This window comes from Embiotoca jacksoni, unplaced genomic scaffold (genome assembly GCF_022577435.1).
Source record: "Embiotoca jacksoni isolate LCO1_2020_lvr unplaced genomic scaffold, fEmbJac1.0.p SCAF_29, whole genome shotgun sequence".
Taxonomy (NCBI): Eukaryota; Metazoa; Chordata; class Actinopteri; family Embiotocidae; genus Embiotoca; species Embiotoca jacksoni.
This window is the reverse complement of record NW_027185380.1, coordinates 2,391,726-2,412,777: the sequence shown is the minus strand read 5'-3', so window position 1 is coordinate 2,412,777 and position 21,052 is coordinate 2,391,726. Positions and strand designations below refer to the sequence as shown.

At 41.5% G+C, this 21,052-nt stretch overlaps 1 protein-coding gene across 2 annotated transcripts in view; it reads right to left on the bottom strand.

The window, feature by feature from the left end:
* Nucleotides 1-9,447: 9,447 nt before the first annotated feature.
* slc24a4b (solute carrier family 24 member 4b) overlaps nucleotides 9,448-21,052 on the bottom strand; it is a 38,501-nt gene continuing 26,896 nt past the window's right edge. Inside the window, exons 11-17 of one of the 2 annotated variants that reach the window (XM_069161726.1) lie at nucleotides 17,892-18,061; nucleotides 17,491-17,626; nucleotides 16,018-16,184; nucleotides 15,202-15,316; nucleotides 14,404-14,516; nucleotides 14,187-14,252; nucleotides 9,448-12,914 (exon numbers count right to left, since the gene is read on the bottom strand). In XM_069161726.1, the coding sequence (XP_069017827.1) occupies nucleotides 12,765-12,914; nucleotides 14,187-14,252; nucleotides 14,404-14,516; nucleotides 15,202-15,316; nucleotides 16,018-16,184; nucleotides 17,491-17,626; nucleotides 17,892-18,061 (917 nt within the window). In that variant the 3' untranslated portion in view covers nucleotides 9,448-12,764. Of the gene's footprint in view, nucleotides 12,915-14,186; nucleotides 14,253-14,403; nucleotides 14,517-15,201; nucleotides 15,317-16,017; nucleotides 16,185-17,490; nucleotides 17,633-17,891; nucleotides 18,062-21,052 lie in introns of both variants that reach the window. The other variant, XM_069161725.1, reaches the window with a different exon arrangement.

The window sequence follows — 21,052 nt, the reverse complement described above, 5'->3', positions numbered from 1 at the left end:
GCTCATTCTGGCTGTCGGTTTTCAGTTCAGCTCCTGTCTTACAGCAACACACTACCATTAAGTCTAATAAAAGAAATGTATAAATTATGTTTGACATAGTGTAGCATTGCTGTTATTTGGAGGGCATTTCCTAACGTTGAATTGTTCACCGTGTTCATAATTGTGCGGAACTCTACATCCAAAATAGTTCTTATGAGAATCCTGATTCATTACAACTTGCATCTTAATCTCATCGTTTTGGCCATGATTTCAGCAGAAATGACATTAAACTCGAGTTAATTGCTGAGATCTGTGAACATGCTATAAACACATCAGAGCGGAAAAAACAAACAAACAACAACAAAAAACACACCCATGTGGTCAGAGATAAAAAAAACAGCTTTTAAACAAACCCCGGGACAGCCATACGTATGTGGAAGAGAAAACAGAAGGTTTTCACTCCAGGACTGTACGTACAACTCAATTATTTCTATTGGAAAGCAGAAGTCACAGCAGAACACACACATTTTCAGCCATGTTTTGCAGCAAAAAGCTCACCTTAACTGAACTTTGATCCTCAATATGTCCACCTCCACAATCAAATCCGGCTGGACTTGGAGCTGACGGGCGGTTGAGGTTTTGACAGCAGTAAATTCTCTGCAGAGTAGAACGGAGGAAAAGTTAATTTTGTGCACGTCAGGGTGGAACAATCCTCCTGGAACCAGAGAACCTCAATCACAGCGAGTTGGAGAGAACCAAATCAGAAAACTGTTAATGTGATTGTTTACATTTTGTTGACGTGACGCCATCGTCTGCAGTTGCTCTGTGGAAGTGTGTGTTGCATTTTATTCTGTGCGTGCGCGCACTGTGGTAAACATTCCTCACAGTTTACAAACCTTCCTGGTTCAACTTCCTGCCCTCACCGAAGCGTTGGCTACTCACAGTCTCCCTGTGCAACGAGGGATCATCATGGCATCATTGAATGATATGCTGTCGGGCACCAGGGTGTAATTAGTTCCTGTTAATCTGGGTTTTTTTTCCACAGCACCTAAATGCACTGCTTGGCATTACACCGGTTACTGTCAATCACCTGTCACCCACAGGAAGACATACTGCATCCCTCTGCCTCAATATATAATCCTTCAAAATCTTGTCAGTTTACACGTTTTATTGTCACATGCAAGTCTCCATATTTAGAGCCTCCTTGTTAGCAGGGACAGCAGTTAATCTAGCCCTGACACCCGTTCAACATAAACAAGTAGATTAGGGGAAAAAAAAAAAATCTAATTACACACCTCATGCACTGCAAAATGATTTGTTATATGTAAACGGGCCATAACTCCGAAATGTGGAGGTTGTTTTTTTTTTTTTTATTCCAACAGACTCCAAGATGGAGGATTGTGAGGTGGCACAACCTCGGAGACTTTTAATGCATGTTGGCCCGGTTGGCTCTCTGCTGCAACCCACATTATTAAATCTCTCTCATGCCATCCAAACAGGAGACTCAGCAAAATATGTTTGCTTTTTCAAAGAATGGAAATTAAGACAAGTCCTATAATAAAGTAAAAATGTCCCTCTGTATGAATACGAGCTACAGAACCAGATCTTACATTATAAATGTGAATATTTCTGTGACCAAATCTTCGCTGTGGTCGGGCTCACAGCTCATTGTCAGGCTTACAGCATAATGCCGGTATTGTCTGAATAAATCTTGTCAGCGCAAGTGGTTGAAGGGGGAAAAAAGTAAATGGCAAACTTGAGAATAGAATAAATTACCTGTGGCTGCTTCTGCAACAGACCACCTTTCCGAGACCCTCTGAGCAGGAGACTCATCCATAAATCACCACGCCTGCACATCAGGAAATGTAATTGTGCCGTCTCCATATGTAATAAGTGGGTAAAAGTGCTTTTTCCTCACTCTGCATGTGATTTACTGTGTAACCATGACTTCCCAAAGCACTTAGTCTGCGTTAATTTAAATCAAAAGTAATAAGAGTATCCAGTATTACAGACTCTCTCTCTCTGTCTCTCCTGACCACCTTTGTATTTGCTGACTTGCAGAGGTTTGTCCACTCGGTTTCCTCACCGATTACTCTCTCCGTGTTTCGCACTTGTTAGTAAATGTCTCTGCTCTCGGGCAGTAATCACGTCGGTGGCTACACAGCCAAATGTGCACAGTAATCTATATGGAAATCGCTCACTGACTCTATCATACAAGTGCAGAGCTTTTCTTTGACCACTGGAGAGAGTGACCTTCACTCCTGCAGAATAAAACTTTGCGCCACTAAATGGATATTGGATGATGGCATTTCTCCGGCATTTACCAAGTGTTGGCATATTCACATCTCTCTGCAACAGCTTCTCGAGTTCCACTCATCAAGTCACATTTCCTGTATGTCTTTAGTTTTATTGTAGAATTTACCTTCATCATAAATAAATTAATTTACATTTCGGATGAGTAACAAGTACAAGATTTTGGCAATTTGTATAATTTCCCCTGTCCTCCAGCTAAGCACAGGTCTAATTAGCAAAAGTAATTAGAAACACCCTTGTGGCTGTGCAGGTCTGTAACTGTCGAGGAATAGTTACTGAATTTCCCAAGAAACCACGCGAGTTGTCTTGACATACAAATTGAGCAAACAAGTATTATCATGTTAAGTATTCAGATTTAGAAATGACCATGAAGTTGAACAAACGGCTCTCAAAATGTACTGCAGGACGGTTTTGTGTTTGTTTTAGCCGTGTGTATCTAATAAGCAATGGAGTGCAGATTACAAGAGTCGATTTATTTACTCTGCGATTAAAACAAAAAATCTACTGCGGGTATAAATGTAAGAGACAAAAACCCAAAGAGTCCTACATTTATTAACATTTTAATTATTCACTGTTGTCTGTGATCGTTTAATCCGAGTTTAACCTGTCACTGTATTGTGATTTTAAATCTGGGCCAGGTCTCATGTGGTTTTGACATTTAAAATAAAAAAAAAAAATAAAAAAAAGGGAAACGTCCCTTTGCTGCAGTTTAACCAGTTCAATAAAGTTTTCACAAAATCAAAATTGCATTACTGACAGAGTTGAAGCTTTATCTGAAATGTCTGACAGACTTTCACAGCATTAAGAGTTGGCACAAAAAAAAAAAAAAAAAGGAGGAATAAGTCCTCGGGGCTGTAAATCTGGTTTCCCTTAACTTGCCTTTAACTTCAAGCGTCCTCTTTGCCAGCAATGTTGACAGGAAATGCCAGAAAAGACGTCCAGGGGTTCACCTCGGTGGTAACACCGAGTGAGGTTATCTAGCCAGCGTTGCTTTGCATTGAAGGTAAATAAAGACGGTTCACATCGTCAACATGGAGTTACTGTTTTTACTTACTTTGCTTCCCTCTGTTTTGCGGGGCATATTTTCAGGCACTGCTAATATCAACAAGCGACCGGCAGCTGTTGCTTATCTAACTTTACTGACGTTGAAGTCACTTTAAATAGAGGAATTCCGGAGCTCGTAGTAATTTATACATTTATGAAGCTCTTCCTGTTTTCCTGACGTGAGCTGAGGTCGTTTATTTAAACCGATTCAAACCGCTGTTCGCGCCGTTATCGAAGCTCGCGCGGGAGATCTATTTCTACGACTGCAAAGCAGGAAGGAACCAAACGGCCTCAAAAGGGAGGGGGGGCCTGCGCGTACCAGTCAGTCTTATATGTGAATGTATTCCAGCAGAGAAGCGCCTTTGGTGTCTATATTTAAGTATTTAAGCTATTTAAAACACTACTTGTGAGGATAGGGTTTCGTAATTTCTGTAGCCAACCATTCTTAAAAATAGGAGTAAGCTTTGTACCCCTGTGTTAAATGGGCATGACGCCTGTACTTAATATATAGCCCGTCTAATTTCTGTAAACAGTCATATTTAACTACTACAATTCTCAAGTCACTTTGGAGGAGTATTTCACAGCTGAAGAACCAGATATTTTCCCTTACGGGTTCATGGAAACCAAAATAAAGTTCAAAGTAGAGTGACTATTGGGCTGCTTGACATCAGTGAAGTGGCCAGAAATGCAACTCTAAAGGAGTGACAATTTAGCTCAAAGACTGCTCAAGATGTTTGCTTTCCCATCTTCACATGAATAATGTGTTGTAAGTGGAATCAGAAGCAAACAATCCAGTCAGATCAAATACTGCTGTAGAAGTGGGGCATCTCGCCAAGAACAGATGGTGTAGCTCTAGATGCACAGATGTGTCACATGTATAGGAAAACAATAACAACACAATGTGAAAGATATGAAAGTGAACCAACACAAAAAAAAAATGAAAGAAAGAAAAAAATTATAAAAACCACACAATTGAAAATATTATAATAATGTTTGCTACACAAATTTACTCTAATAGCTACCACCAACTTTAATCCAATTATTGGTGCTGAAACCAATTAATTGCAGTCGTACACACACATAAAATACTGAAAATATCAGTGATTTATTGTTTAATTCTTTACAGAGTTTGACAAAATGTAATATGCCAACAAAGAAGGTAGCATCTGACACTGAATTATGGCTGTGGTTTCTACTGAAAACCAAGTGATGTATCTGAGTCAGCTGTACTGGTTTAATTTAAAATTAGATTGCATTATATTTGTGAATGTATATTACAGGCTACAAATGCAAACCTTGGACTCTGTCCAACACTAATGTGTCCCTGGCATGATGGATGTCTGTGGAATACCCACACAAAAGTCCACAACACTCAGTGATCTACAGCATACTACACATGGTGACTCTAAACTTGATTAAAAGGGCCCAATGCATGACTCACCATTGGTTGATTTTTCCAGATGGTCTTATCAGAACTACTAGTCTTTATTGCTCACTGCTAGCTTCACCGGGGCTGACTACTTAATATTCATACACAGATAAGAAAGTATTGTGTTACCTTCATGGACTGTACAGCGTGTGCAGAATGGATTAATCGCTGAGCCACAATGCAAAGGGGAATTGACTGTGGGAGCTGTCATAAACAGATAAACATAAATGAAAACAGAGTGTGCATTGTGGTTCAAAGTCCTGCGGTTTGTTGTGAAAAGAGCTGACGGTCCTCAGAGCTTACGGCTTGATTTCCTTTGCTATCTTAAAAGTGTTTTCATTATCGGCTGGGTTGCAACAACAAAAAAGTCTCAAAACAGCAGTGACCACAGGTTACAGCTCTGATAATGTCACTGTCCTCATCATTATTCAGATTATTTTAATTTCGTCTAGTTATAAAGTTTGCAGACGGTTTAAATACCAGGAAAAGGTCACATGGTGGTAATGGAGTACCACAGCAATGTAAGGGAGTGTTAGCTTAGAGATTTTAAATGGTCTCATCCAATGGATTTTTGGTGTTGCGACTGTTGAACAGGGAGACAGGTGAGTCGATGATTAAAACAGAGTAACTGAATGACTGTGGCAAGAAAACCAATAAGACGGAACAACATGACAAGACCAGTGTCGAAAGTACAGATCAGAAAATTGCCTTTGAATTCAAACCTGAATGTACACAAATTATTCAAAATAAACTGTACAACATACAACTTAATGCCCCATTGAGAACCTTAACATGCTGGCACCACCACTGCTACATGGACATACAGGGTTACTGGTCGTCACCAGCTTGACAAGCGGAGGGCTGTCAAGTCTGGACTACTGCAACGTGAGTCCATAATGGATGCACATTATGGAAAATCCAAAGTACTTTCTGTCAACAGTTTTTATTAGGACCATTTTTTTTTTTGTAAAAACTTGTTGACTGTGAAAAATGTTCACGGTAAAGTCTGTGGATTATCTTAACCGGGATGTTGTTGGGAAGAGATGGTACTGTTGAATTTTATAAATGTTTTTTTTTTTCATTGCTGCAAGAACCACAAACTCCCTTTCTTCATTATATTCAGGCAGAAATGTCAGAGATGAAACATTAAAACCTGACAAAATTAAGCCAAAACTATCTGCATGGCTATAGATACCTGGGAAAGTGCTTGTTTTGTCATTTGAGTGTGCAAACCCTTTAAGCAAAAAAAAAAATACAAGGTCAAAGTTCATCTGCTAATGTCACTATGCTGCTGAGGAATCCAGTAATTAAAGGAAACCAACAACACCTTGTGCTCAGCAGCACAGGATGCCCTCATGGTTTGCAGCGAGCAGCAGTAACCCAGTTTGTTCGCCATCCATCACTGCAGCACAGCAATTTACCCAAACAGCAAAGTGGTGTCAAAAACACTGGCAAGGCACAAACAAGGAAAGTAAATGTCCCCAAACTATAACTGTGGAGGCGGTGAGTGAAGAGATAAACAACTTTTCAAAGCAGGATTACAGTGCCGTATATGTCAAGGCCAGCACGCGTGGGCCTTGTCTCTAAATGTGGCACAACAAATGGTGGAGGGGAGCTAAGCCGGCGCTCACGAGAGACATGCAGTAGCTGCCCAAACGGGCTTGTTAGGGGGCATAGAGGAAACTCATCAGTGCACAAGATCACGGCTGACAGAGAAGCTTGTTAACTGCGGCGCGCTAGCCAAGAGGGTGGCTCATTAGGGAGAAGCACCAGTAGCCTACACGGGCCATGCTGGTCTCACCAGATGGCTGCCTGTCTGGCTGATGAAGGACATGGACATCTATCATTAACAAATTCTGTGCAGTATGTGTCTTTGTGCATTAAATCATATAGAAAGAATTCATTCCAGTCATGGTTTGACTTTGTCACGCTTTGATATTTGAAACTTTATATCACTGAGTGCCAGAGTCTTATTCACAGGGGGAAAGGAGCTCCATTTTCAGTTCATCCTGAGCTGTAACAAAGTTTGGTGATGACACCGAGACATGAATCCTGCTGCAACATTGCCCCCTGCTGGCGCTGCTGGCTGGAACACCTGATTAATGGATGCAAGATGCAATCAAAACAGGAATTTTCCTATCACTCCCCACTCAATGGACTCTTCACATGTCGCCAGCCGTCACTATAAATAACAAATTGTTTGCAATCACCCTGTCTCGATAAGTGCAGCGTTCTTCAGCTTGATTATCCCACAAGACAAGTTTCCAGTAAGGACCAGTAAATCATTACTCATCATTCACTCAAGGAGAAATACAGGCTGTTAGAGCCACGTCTAAACGATAAGTGGAACTCATTCATTTAGATATTCTTTGCAGGAATGCTTCAACCAAATAGCAGATGATTTATTTGCTAACTAATCTCACATATATGCCACAATTAAAAGTATTGTTGCATGGTATTACTTTGGGTGTTGACTGAGTGGGAATTTATCTGCCGCTGATGTGATTGGAAGATGCTGGAACTTAATTAAAAATCTGTGAATTCTGTTATGAAAAAGCTTATGAGAGTAAAAAAAAAAAAAAAAAAACGGAGGATGCAACCAAGCCAGAAAATATTAAAGAAATTTAAGGGTTGATAAACTACTGTGCCTAAAAAGAGCTGGTGCAACAACGTAGCCATGAGGAGTACATCACATTCATTAACTTTACCTTCAGGGTAATTTCACCCAGAAAGATTCATTACATATCTTAAACTGCTTAAATCAAAACTCTGAAAGTGGCACTGATTCCTCTGGCTTTTGGTTGAAGGAAAAAAAACTTGCCTGAGTCAGCAAGTCTAAGCTCATCCTCCAGTCTTGTCACTTACAGTTAATTAAATCTTACATTAAGAAACTATAATGAATTATAGGAAAAATAATGTTTCTCGACAAGAAATAGCTGAAGCTGTACTGCATTTAGATTAAGTTGTTCTATATTCTTTCAGGGAATAAAATGTCAAAAATTAGCACTAATTCAAACATACTGCGTATAGAAATCAGTGAAAGGATACATTTTCCTAACTCTTAACTTTGGAATAAATATCAGTTTAAGAATGTAAAAATATTCCATTTGTGTCCTGCAGTCAAAATCCCATTAAAGTAAAAGCACAGAAGTAAAACTAAAACATAAAAAATACTCGCTCTGCAGAATAGTACCCCTTTCAAGTTGCTATACTATTTGACATATATTATCATGTATGATCATTTCTGAATATAAGGAGCATTTGAATATTGCATATGATCAGGACGGAGCAAGTTTGGACCAGTAGACACTGTTTGCTGTTGAATAGTGTGGCCGACTTCATACAGTATGTTTGAAATGTAAATTCTTAATCTCACACTGAAACATGGAAGCTACTGCCTTTGAGAGAAAGAGGCAGAAGTACAACACCGCAGAATTACTCCATTATTAGTAAAAGTACTGTATTTAAAGGTCCAACTTTAAAGTACAGACATATAATCAGCAGAAAGTGTTTCAAAAATATAACTACTCATTTTGCAGAAAAGTGGCCCCTGTGACATGACACCAAATTATTATTATTATCATTGCTGCCATAGGCTGCTAGAGGAGCTCCCATGATGCACTGAGTTCCTCTCCTCTCTCTCACTCTCTATGCATCTATATGCCACCATTGTGTCCCCCATTACTTTCTCTTCACTCTTCTGTAGTTTGTGCTTTTTCTGCAGGTATCTCTGACTCCAGAGCTGCATGTTTCTGCTCTGTGATTACTGGCCCCATAAACTTGCCCAGTGTTTATTGTTTATTTCTCTATGCTGTTCTTTTCTCTCTCTGCTCTCCCCTCTTCCCAACCGGTGGAGGCAGACAGCCGCCCCCCTTTGAGCCTGGTTCCATCTGAGCTTTCTCCCTGTTAAAAGGGAGTTTTTCATTCCAACTGTTGCTCATGTGGGAGTTGTTGAAATCCTCCGTATAATAATGTAAACATCTGTTGTTAGGACCTCACCATGTTAAATGCCCCGAGATAACTTGTGCTGTGATTTTGCAATATATAAATAAATTTGAATACTGATGCGTCAATCTGTAAACAGCTTGAACTGTCGAGATGTAGCTCGTTTTATGTACTTTAGATTGTATTTGAGTTCACTGGTTCCCATTCTCATTCAAGGTGACTATGAAAGGTTACAAGATCCTTATTGATGTAGCAAATAAATGTAAAAGTTCTGTTACATAAATTTGTTCCAATGTTGGGGGATAATTATTCCCCTCTCAGCCTCCATCCATCCATCCATTATCTATACCCCCTTTATCCTGAACAGGGGGAGGGGGGCTGCAGCCTATCCCAGCTCACTTTGGGCGAAGGCAGGGTTCATCCAGGACAGGTCGCCAGTCCATCACAGGACCCTCTTTCAGCCTGATATATGACAAAGGGCTCCAACTGCACTCAGTTTTCCTCTGAGGGTCCTGAGAAAATGGAAACGAATACATCAAAAACGTACTTAGGTACTAGTGTTGCGTTACTTTTCACCACATACTGGTGGATAAAAAGGGGCAAAATGTATTTTTTTAACCATTTCAAAACCTCAAGAGTTCATGCTGTGAGAAACAAACAGCACAAGCAAGTTACATGTACAAGTGGCTTTTAATTTATGTATTCCACAAACAATCCAAGAACTTCTGAGACCAATGTACAGGAATTATTTTGCCATTTTATTTTTTTTTCTTCACATTATTGCTTTACAGTAAAATGCATTGGTTGGATATGTCCAGTATAGCAAGACAATACATTCATATAAGTTATACAGATGTCCTCAGTAATGTTTTATAGTAACTAACTTTACATTAAATATATTTTTTTAATCATTTATTAATCTTGACAAACAACTCCCACGTCACATTGAGCTCACAGTGCATCAGGTCGCATTCAATCAAGAAATACATACCAATCCTCTCGTGTTAAATTGCCATTTCTAAATGTCCTAAAGTGTGTGCGCTTTTTTTTGTACACAGGATTTCCATACAATCTGGATTTATGCAGAGCTACAACAAGTATGGCATTTTTTTTTCCTCTTCCAAAAAAGTGACTTGGTAACAAAGATGCGAGTCAGACAAACCGGTGAGAACGTACGCTGTGCGTCGAGACTACAGGACAAGAGGAGCGGCGTTTAAACCCCTGCTGTGGTGTTTCCACTTGAACCGGGACATGACCACACAGAGTGAACAACAAAAAAAATGTACACAAAAAAAAAAATCTTAACGCTGCACATTCTGAATCAACTCAAGGACAACACATATGGGCCTTCCTCACAATAAAGCATTAAAAAAAACCAAAAAAAAACTGGGTAAAAAAAAAAAAAAAAGACGCAATACAAGTGCCACGTAAAGTATTGACGGGGAGGGAGGGGTGTTGTACAAGGAGGTGTGTGGGGGCGGGGGGGATTCAGCAGGGGGTGTGGAGACGTCGGTAGGCTCCGTGTGGTCACCTCCACCCAATAAACACAGCCGTTTAAAAACCCCGTTTGAGTAGCAGCTTAAGGGGGGTCCGACTTTTTTGAAATTCCTTGAAGTCTGCTCTCATCCAGGTTTTCTTTTAGGGGAAAATGACAAAGTCCCAGAGGGCAGCGGAGGAAAGCCATCCCTTCATCCATCCTGCGTTTCGGCCTGCTGCCCTCCTGCTCCTTCAGCTAGGGTTGGTTGGAGAGTTAATGCCCTTGTGCAAGAGTAGAGAAAGACCAAAAAATAAATACAATTTTTAAAAAAAAAGGAGTGTGTGCAGGAGGAGGAATCAGACTTCCCTCAAAGCCACTGCACCGGACACGTCCATCCTTTGCGCCCAGTTCCTCAGTTGCCAGGAAACACATCTGTGAGCTCACACATCAAGTACCACTAGACAAACTGACGTCACTACTCCACGGGATCCCCCGTCTTTATATGGCAACCTTGCAGGGGCCTTCCGTCACAGGAATTCTTTACATTGAGATTGCATATACAAGTGCCTGCTGCCGACAGAGTGGCAGAGGAATATTTTTCCAACACTTCAACATTCCCCCCACACACTTTGTTTTAGTCTCCGCCCCTCACTTGTGGACTCCTCGCAGGCATTTTTGCATGATGTCAAAACGTCTCGATTGCAGTGTAGCTCCTAGCTGCCGATTTTTTGTTTTTTTTTGTAAAGTGGGCGGGGCTGTAATCCGTGGACACGCCCAGAAGCCCTCAGCCTTTTCCTGTGCTATGGAGGAGCTGCGTTTTAATTGTCCCAGCATGCACTGCAGACAGAGGCGGGGGTGTGCTCGTGAAGTTAACAAGGTTCCAGTCCGTTTGAGAGTCCAGAGCCCGGCGTGAGAAAACGTAGCGTGGGCCCGCACTGAGCACACGCACATGCACACAATGTTCTCTTGCACACACGCACGCACACACACAGTCGCACGGACACATATACACTGAAAATACACATTCACAGAAGGAAGCACTAGTTGATTCAGAATGAGAGGACGGCTGTTAAAGTGCAATATCTACATGTAACTAAAAAAACCAAGAGACCATCACCATCTCCACCTCCGGGAGTTGTCCATCTCCGAGTTTCCCTGATAACCGACGGCTGTGGTTGCCACCCCTGCTCTGGGTAGAGGGGCTGCAGCAGCCCCTAGTGGCCAGAGGGTGTAACAGCAGACAGTGTTTCAAACCGTCTGGTTTCTTTGCATTTGTTTGAACAACTACCTTCGCGCAGCTGCTGTCTCAAAATGACAAGTCACCTGATGATAAGATCAGATGCATCCAACAGATGTGGAGCTTTTTTTTTTTCTTTTTTTTTTCTGAAATTGTGCAGAGGGAAAAGTGGAACGACACCATCGCTGAATGACAATAACGCCGGAGCGGAGTCGCCGCCACCAGCCAGACGCCCCTCCAAGTGGTCAAATCTCCTTGCAGCTCAAAACAAGAAAAGCATTCCCATGTGCAATTTGTTTCAGTGAAAAACAGGCAATGTCCGATATTTGCAACAAGCTCTCCTCCATATTTCACACTACACAAAACCTTGTTCTGAAAAAAGAAATACAAAAAAAAGTGTTTACAAATTTACATTGTGCAGTGCTGCATATGCATAACACCCTCACAGTCAACTGATCTGGACTGCGATACATCTTGACACCGAGTGTCCTGACAAAAAGGTCTTTTTTTTTTTCTCTTTTTTTTTTAAGAAAGCAAAGCAGATTTGATCAAGCAGATGAGGATTAGGAGGAGCATGGGTGGGGGGGGGGGGGGGGGGGGAGAGGGGGCACTAACAGTATCTGCTCCCTGATGCCAAAGGCCATGCCAGGAGAGTCAGGTCCAAGCTGGAGGAGGGGAGCTGCCAAGGACAAGACTAGACCCTCCTCCAGGCGGGGGGAGGGGGAGGAGCGTATTGTTTCTTTGGGTGCTGGGGGAACTTGGGAAATATTTTTAGGAATGACGTCAAGGAGAGTTATCACCATTGTGAGAGTTTTGATTAGAAGCAGGGTTTGTTGCAGGATTGTTCTTCTTGACAGACTCTGGTTTGGTTTTCGTGGAAAAGGCTTTGGAAAACGGTGTGTGGAAATCTACAATGCCAACAGTGAAAACACACCAACAATCAACAGGGGCACTTATGATTCTGGAGGTCCCCGACATCTAAAGGCATGCTAGATGGGTAGAAAGTTAACAGGCGCACAGAGGAACTAAAGACTTTACTGCAGTAACAGGCAATGCTCCAGATAATGGGCATTAAGGAGTGGCACTGTGTGACGAGGGGGACAAACCAGAGACAATGGAGTTCACTCTTACAGCGTGCTGCCTAGGAAGGAAATTAAGATTCATTATTTGGGATTACAAAGAAGTGAGTGCAAGGGAGGAGAAAAACAGTCTGCAGGTAGGTCCAGTATTGTAGAAGACAAAAAAAAAAAAAAAAAAAAAAAAAAAAAAATCATAAAAATAAAATGAGGGGTTGCCATGGGAGCGTTGAGATTTTGGTATTGGAGCCATGCTGCTGTGCTCTAGTCATCAAAGCACATCGGCAGGTTGACAAAAGTGAAGACGTTGTACTCGATCATGATGGAGAAGCAGAGGAAAATGGCGTACAGGATCAAGACGTAGATGCCCAGCTTCACGTCCAGCCGCCACTTGTTCAGGTGGATCCCCAGCACCTGCACACAGACCCGAACACATTTAAAAGGGTTGCGGTTGCGTTTATGTCTGAACTCTGCGCTTGAGATTGGAGCTCTCGAGAGAACAACAATGATGCAGAAGCCATTTTTGTTTGTTCTGTAACTACGAGGCGTCTCAATTTAACTTGGATGATGATCATTATGCATCCATTATCATCAGAAACGGGGACAGAGAGGTGCGACGCGAGGACGTTGAGAAGAAACTGCTTCCAATCAAGTAACACGGCAACAAGATGGTCTTCACTTTAGGCTCATCTTGATATGCTGTTGAAAAGTTATTGTAAATACTGCCGTTTTGATGCCCGTATCCAACTTCTACTTTTTGTTATCAGTGTAATGCACCCACACTTGCATTCACTGATGTTTTGTGGCTATTAGGATCAAATCATGGAATCGCATTAAAAGATGTCCATTAGGCTTAAATCAACTGAAAGCCATGACAAAGTATGTTCTTTTTTTATTTCAATCATTTTTCTTTGTCAAAAATAATATCTCTACAAAATGTAGTTTTAATAAATGTATGTGCTTTTAAATTAAGAAGAAAATCACATTTGCCTTAAAAGGCATACAAACAACTCTAAAGCTACAATTCAAATGAAATGTTAATGTGAACTGTTGAATTGAAACAACTGATAAAACAAACTAAAAAAAACCACCACTCAAATTGAAGGCTTATTCACATTTAGAGTTTTATATTATTATATTTAGTGAACACTGTGCAGCCGCGCCTCACCATCTCTGATCAGCGGTTAACAATAGCAGCGTTTCAACTTTACTGTTAATGAAGTTAGAGCTGTATTTTCTGGCATAAGTATTTTCCTGCAGACGAGCTCAGAGGGACACATTTACCTGACTGAAAAAGCATTTTGTACGGATCACATTCTGTTTGTTTACCCTGTCTGTGTGACACCCACGTTTATTTGACATCTAATTTATAAAAGATGTTTCCAACTTTTTGACTTAATAATTATTGTTTATTTACTCTATGAAGGGTCTCGCATTGCTGTTTGTTTTTGGAAGCAGCAGGACGCTTTTTCACTGGAAAGATCAACATTGTTTACAATGCCGAATTTTAACATTTTAATTAACTAATTACATAACCCGGTTGAGTCGCTATTGCATAACCGGGATGAGCATAGCCGAGCAGTGCTGCTGTGTATTACTGTAAAAAACATGTACTGTGCACCACAGCAGGACACCAGCTTCTCTTTCTGGAAGCAGTCAGCATGTGGACATCCATTGCTTGCTCACCGTGAGGGCCACGGAGCCCAGCAGAAGCACCACGGAGTACACCAGCCCCCGACTGTTAATCATCACCTGAAAAACACGTGACCGGGAGATCAGCAACTCTTCAATCCCATTAATCAATACCACACACGAGGCGTCGCTGGATTTTGCTCGTTTCATGCAGTCAGATGCTCGATAATACAGAAACAATGGAGGTCTGAGTTGTTAAGTAGTCCCTCACCACTGATCCGTAGCTGACACAGATGGTCTGTATCGCCCAGGGAACCCCGAGTCCCACCAGAATATCAAACACGTTACTGCCGATCGTGTTGGACACGGCCATGTCTCCCAAACCTGCAACACAACAAATCAACGTATTAAAAAAAACTTTCGGCAACATTTTTCTTCCAGACTTTCAGGTCATATAAACCACTTCATTTCCAACTATTTTGCTGCTCTGCACCTTCTGATATCCACTATGGCCCGAACCCCATTCAGCTGGGAGGGTGGTGACGCAGGCTTCCACTGCGATATCTATAAACAGCTCGGCACTATTTTCTCTTCTTCCTGTGACCTGGAGCTCTTTGTACTCGCACAATTTGTTTCCAAGAGGGCAACCGAGACATCTTTGAATGTCTTTGTCTTTCTAAGTGCAAAACTTAGCATACCTGAATTCATGCCTGTGAGCATATCATGTTTTCTATCTGTAGGTTTTATTGATTATAGCTAATGTCAACTTATTTTGCATGTAAACAGATTAAAATTCATAACTTAATACCTCAAATAGCATTAGATGTTCTTCCATATATCAATTTAAAAAAGGAAAAAAAAGAAAACGATTCCAGCAACTTCACCTCAAACTACACGTTTATTCTGATGATTTATGCAACCAACTATCAGGAAGGGCCTAAATTTAGAATAATCTAAAGAATAAAAGGGTTGACTTGTGATATAAAAAGTGTAACATGTCACCACAACATCCCCGTCTGGGTCAACACTGAATCCTAAATCTGAAAATGTTCCAGAGGGAAAATAATACCTTGCCGAGCCACAATGAGACTCGCTATGCAGTCGGGGACGCTGGTTCCTGCCGCCAGGAAAGTGATACCCATAATCACATCAGGGATTCCCAGAGTGTAGCCAACTATAGTCACCTGGAAGTATACAGAGAGTGTCGGCGTTGTACAATAGCACAGACTGTGTGTCATCATTTATTCTCTTTCAATGTTCCTTTAAAAGACTTTTTATTTTTTTTATTTTGCAGAACAGAAGAATCTTTAGGGTCTACTTTTAAATTATTCCTTACACATCTTTCGACACTTATTTCTTGTAAATCATGTTGCCAGTGGCAACCACTACTGGCAGAGCTTTATAACAGTTAAACATTGTTAGCGACGTAACCCATTCAAATATAACCAGAATCTCTCTTCTGCTCCCAAAAAGTCACTGCAGCGTCGTCTGTAGTCTCCATTCATTACAGCGGTTTGATTAATTTTTCTCCTTTTAGTCGCTTTTTCCAACCAAGCCAGCTACAACACAAACTGTCGGAGGCGTCCTTGTTAGTGTACCAGATCAGTTCTATAAAACACCCTGCCGAAACTCTTGTTTCTCATTATATTCTGATGCCTTTCACTGAAAGTTTTTTTTACTTTCAGCTACTTCCAGAAAAAGTCTCTAAAGAGGTCTTCAATCTTATATTGAAGGTGTTTGCATTGCTGGATTTGCATCTACACGCAGTGGAGCGAAGAAGTGTTCACTTCGGTAAGGGTACCAATGCAGCAATGTAAAAAAATACTGCATTACAGGTATGACAAAGTAACAAGTACATGTACATGCATACGAACATTACACTCACCATCCAGACCATGAAGTAGGAGAAGACGGCGATCCAGACAGTGGACAGGATGAAGGTGCCCATGAAGTATTTCTCCCAGCGCGGCTTGGCACAGTTTGGCACGGTCAGGAACAGCAGGAGGAGCAGCGGCCACGACAGCAGCCACTTCAACTTGCTGCCGATACCTCCTGCAATAAACGCACACGGAAAGAAGAGATTGGCATCTTCAGTCTTTCGTGGAGGAAAAAAAAAAGTTGAATTACTCGTGTGAATTTCTTTATAGCCTTTTCAAACGTCACGTTAAATCATATTTGACGGGGGGGGGAAGCATCATCAAACAACAGTAGTTTGCTTAATTTCCTTGTTTTGGTTTAGACCTCATGTCTCATTGAGTGTCGTCACTTATCCAGTTTCCAGTCATTGATTTTTGTGGAGAATCTACGGTTTCAGCTTCTGGATCGTTACCGCAGACATCTTGACCTACTTTAGTGCACAGATGACATTTTACCTTGTTTTTGCTTGACCAGCATTGTATTTTATCCGTGTTCTGCCCTCATATGCAAATTTCTTGTGGTACACAAAGGCCCCCGTTGCAATGTAACAGGTTGTTCCGTCAGTGAAATGCATGAAAAATCTTTGTTTTCTCTACACTCTCAACATGAGGAGTCTGCAACTGTGTATTATATCTTTTTTTTTTTCCCCTGCTGATTGTCTTTTTCCAGCACAGTTAATACCGTTTTGTTAAAATGGGACAAAATAATAAAGCGTTCACAGAAGATACAGTAACTCTCTGTCCAAACCACGGCTCCATTTGCATTCATTCCCTCTTTGGCTGTAGTCAGACGGATAAACACGTTGCCCCATCTGTCGTTTATCACAAACTCTGAAAGCTTTTTTATTTATTTTTTTTGCTAAAGCTTTTATACTGACAGCGCGCTCTTCCCGTTTTGCTGGGTTTGAGTGGGCAGACTGTACACGCAGCACCTTAAACACCAAAAACGTCACCCTGCCGTGTCATTTTATAACCTAATATAACGCAACAACACTTCCACCCACTCGGATGAATCGGTCGGTTTTCATGATACATCTGAATAATCCGATTCAGAGTCTTTTCACATCAGCAGCCGCTGACTGATAAAAAGGGCAGCCTCGCTCCGAGCTGTCAAAGACGATGATCATTAGTTGGTCTGTGAGAAGCCACTGACTAATTTCAGCGAGGACATCAATAACTACCGAAGCGGAAAGAGATTCTCAAGCAGATCGAGCAGAGCTGTCCAACGAAAGAAAAGAAAAAAAAAACTCCTTTGAGCACTAATAACACCTCCAGCTCTTAAAATCAGTACCTACAGGAGGATGTACGGCAGACTTTGAAATACGACTGACATGTCAGGATGGGATCTTTTTTTTTTTTTTTTTTTTTTTACCTCCTGAAGTATCCGTCCGTGTTTGACAAAATTGCACACATTCATCGAGGAAATACATGAAATCACGTACTCGGAACATGAAACGGCGAGATCGTCTCGTTTTCCTCCACCTCGGTGGGTTTGTCCTCGGGCACGTTTCCATTCTCGATTTCAACCTTCCCGTCGATCACTTGCGTCTCCACGCCGTTGGCAGCTTGCACCAACTTCTGGCGCTTTCAGAAAAAAGAAACTAAGTCAAAGAGCATATGAGCAGACAAGCTGCTACTTTTTTATTTATTTATTTTTTTTACTGGATTTTTTTATTTTATTTTCTGCAGTCATAAAAGAACACGTATGTAAAGTGTCTGAGTGAGATCCAGAAACCCTGCAGGGCTTAAAAAAACACTTCTTGGAAAGTAAACAGCTGAAAATTGCCAACACGCAGCAGTCGCAGCTGAACTGAATTACTGGAGCAACAACGGGCCGCTGTACCTCTGTAATGATGAGGCGACTGGCCATGCGCAGGCGGGTCTTGGGTCCGAAATGGCTGGTGACCATGACGCGGAGGCCAGCCTCTGGAAACCTGTACTTAGAAGGGCTGGCGTTTATGATCTCGTCCACCATCACCACCGAGCCGCGGCTGTAAGCCTTGGTCGGCTTGACTTAAGGGACGGAGGGACACGTCACAGAGATGAATACCACACAAGAAAAAAAAACTTGCAAATTCAATTAACCATCAATCCCCCCCCCTCCCCCCTCCCAGCAGAGCATCCCAAAGTGCAAACTTAAACTTTACAAAGACCAAAGTGTGACTTTCTAAAAGGGGGAAGGCACTAAGAGCTGTGGACTGCACCATAAACATCTGCAGTATCATTTTGTAGTCTGTAGTGCTCCGGTCTCGCTTCATGAATATTAATGAACGCTAAAGAGACATTTTATCATCGTGTCAGAGTGAAAGCTGCACCGGGTAACATTTTTTTTTTTTTTTTACAGCACCATACACCACTACCTAAAAATCACAACATGGGCTGTATGTGGACAGTTAAATGTCCCCACAAATCAAAGCCCGAGCGCTAAAACGTCAGCGAAAACATCGGCGCAAATGCCTCGACAAGAGACCCAGATGTTTTTCCCCCTCGTGCTCTGAAAACCCATTCCTCCTTTCACCCCACTCCATCTCCTCCTATGTGACCTGAATTCATGCCGCTGCCTCAGTGTCGCTCGTCATCTCCGAGACGAGGGAAGTGATTCTTGGTTGCTTTGTTTTGATCAAGGAGACGCAGGCGTCGTCTTTCCAGGAAACAGAACTGTAAAAGGCATCGTTATGTGCAGGTTTGGCGCAACTTTAAATCACAGTGTCTCAAAACGGTGTGTTCAGTCCCGTTTAGTCTGCAGCGGATGGAAAGACCAAGAAAATGATCCTGTTAAAACTATCAAGTTTGGTCATTTTAAAATGTTCCAGATCTTCAAAGTCAATTCAGTTTTCCTTCAGCTGACAGGATCGTGCTTGGCTCCGCAAAACTTTCTCCATACACGGCATCAAAGATTAACCTGGGAAGTCATGCTAAGACTCCATCAAACTGCATGTAGCTCAGGTACGTGCACACATAGATTTTCCCTTCAGATTTTTTTTATTTTATTTTTACAGGTACATCCAAGTCTTCTTTCTTGCCTTTTGCTGGCACATAACTGTGTTTCATGGCTTTGTTAAAAAAAAATTAAAAAAAACACCTGTAAACTCCTGGAATAATGTAAAGCCACTGTACGAATGTGTACTCCATCACCGCAAACTACAAACAAACCTATCGTATACATTTCTCCGCAGCACTACTAGTAATCACCTTCTTCCGCATGGGTATACTTAGGCCACTTCAACCATCATCTAGTTTTAATGAGGTAAATAAACAGTCCCTCTGCTCCTTCCTCTATTAGACTTCATGCTTTCTTCCAAGTTACTTGCTGGGAGAAGCCGAATAGTCGTGGAGGAAAGGAGGAATGGAAAAAAAAATAAAAAAAACCTTTGACTCCCCTCATCACTTTGGTCAAAAAGCACCCCACACACACCAGCTGGGCTGGCTAAAGCGATGTTGAGCACAGTTCACATGATTTCTGGGTACTGAACTTCAAATAGCTTTCCCAAATTGCCTGGTGCAGCTTTGAAGTTTGCCTACCAGTTGTGAATATTTATAGGGGGGGAAAAAAAAACCCAAGATTGATATGAAAATCTGTGACACAGAGGACGTAACCTCAGGTACCTTTGAGCTCATGATCTAAAAGTGTAACGTGGGCGGCTGACGCCTTAAACAAATGTCCACCTCAGACACATCTTACAATGCTTTATTGGCAACCTCCACATTTGCTCTTTGCCAACAATTAGCTATATGATGTGGCGTATGGGGAATAAAAAAAAAGTTCGACAGTGCACTTATTAGTTTAACTCGGTTGTAATTTGACTCATTATGCATGCAAGAATGCACATAAATTAACTGTGTAAATAGAGTTGGCATCAACATTTCCTCTTGTGAAATTCATTACCACTTCAGGAGTGAGTGGGTCTACGCCCCAGAGACTGGCAGAGGAAAAGGAGTGTGCAAGCAGAAAGAATTGGCACACCGCAGCACAACACTGTTGACAATAAGCAAGAATAGGTTTAGTAAGGCTAAACAGACAGGCATGTTAACACTAATGCAGTCAAAGTGGGAAGAGTTAAATAAAGTCAAAGGTCACCGATTAGAAACTTTTTGGAAGGTCAAAAGGCAAAAGGAGAGGAAGATCTGTGGCTTTGAGGAAACCTCATCCAAACATGACATTAAAGATGTTATTTAAAAGTCCAAGACAACAAAGTCCCTTGACGTTAAACTGAATTTCCGAAAAGATTAAAGAATATCTCCATTATGCCGCTCCTGTTTTAAAAAACGCAGCATTTCATTTTATGCCCCGTCGGCTCATAAGCTTCAGTGGCTTATCACCCGCAGACAGACTAAGAAAATGAATGGAGGAGCACAGTGTAAGTTGTAAAATTACCACGTTAAAAAAAGAAAACTATGAAGGAGAAACCGTACAAACGGTCTCTTCTGGAGGTGCAGTTCAATGTGATCAAAGGACTGATGTTTTCTTGATCTTCGTGCTTCCGTAGAATTACATTAAAATGAATGGTTTGACATTTTGGGACATGTTTTCATCTCCTTTCGATACCACTCTCATGACTCTAAATACAGAGCTACAGGCAGCAGCCAGTTAGCTTAGCACAGAGGTTCCCAATTTTTTTTTTATCCACTAGGTACCAAATCAAATATCCCAAGAACCACTCCCTAATGCAGATACCGTTTTGTCATCAAAATAAAATTGGTCTAAGAAAGGCTAAATAACAACAACAACAGGCTGCAGTTTCAAAATCAAAGAACACATTTATTAGTGTGAGCTCTCACAATACTCACTCAAAAACAGCAGGAGGAGGCGCATGGAGAGATGTGAGCAGCTTTCTGCTCTCTGTCCCTGACCCGTCAGGTCCAGTGTTGTCACAGGGCTCTCGACTGACTTTTTCAAAGGTTACGAGGTCCAAAAAAATATTCTGCTTTTTAAAATCAAAGGCCGACGAGTCAGAATCCAACTGTGTGAAGCTCACATCAGCGTTATGACATGTCGGATGTTGA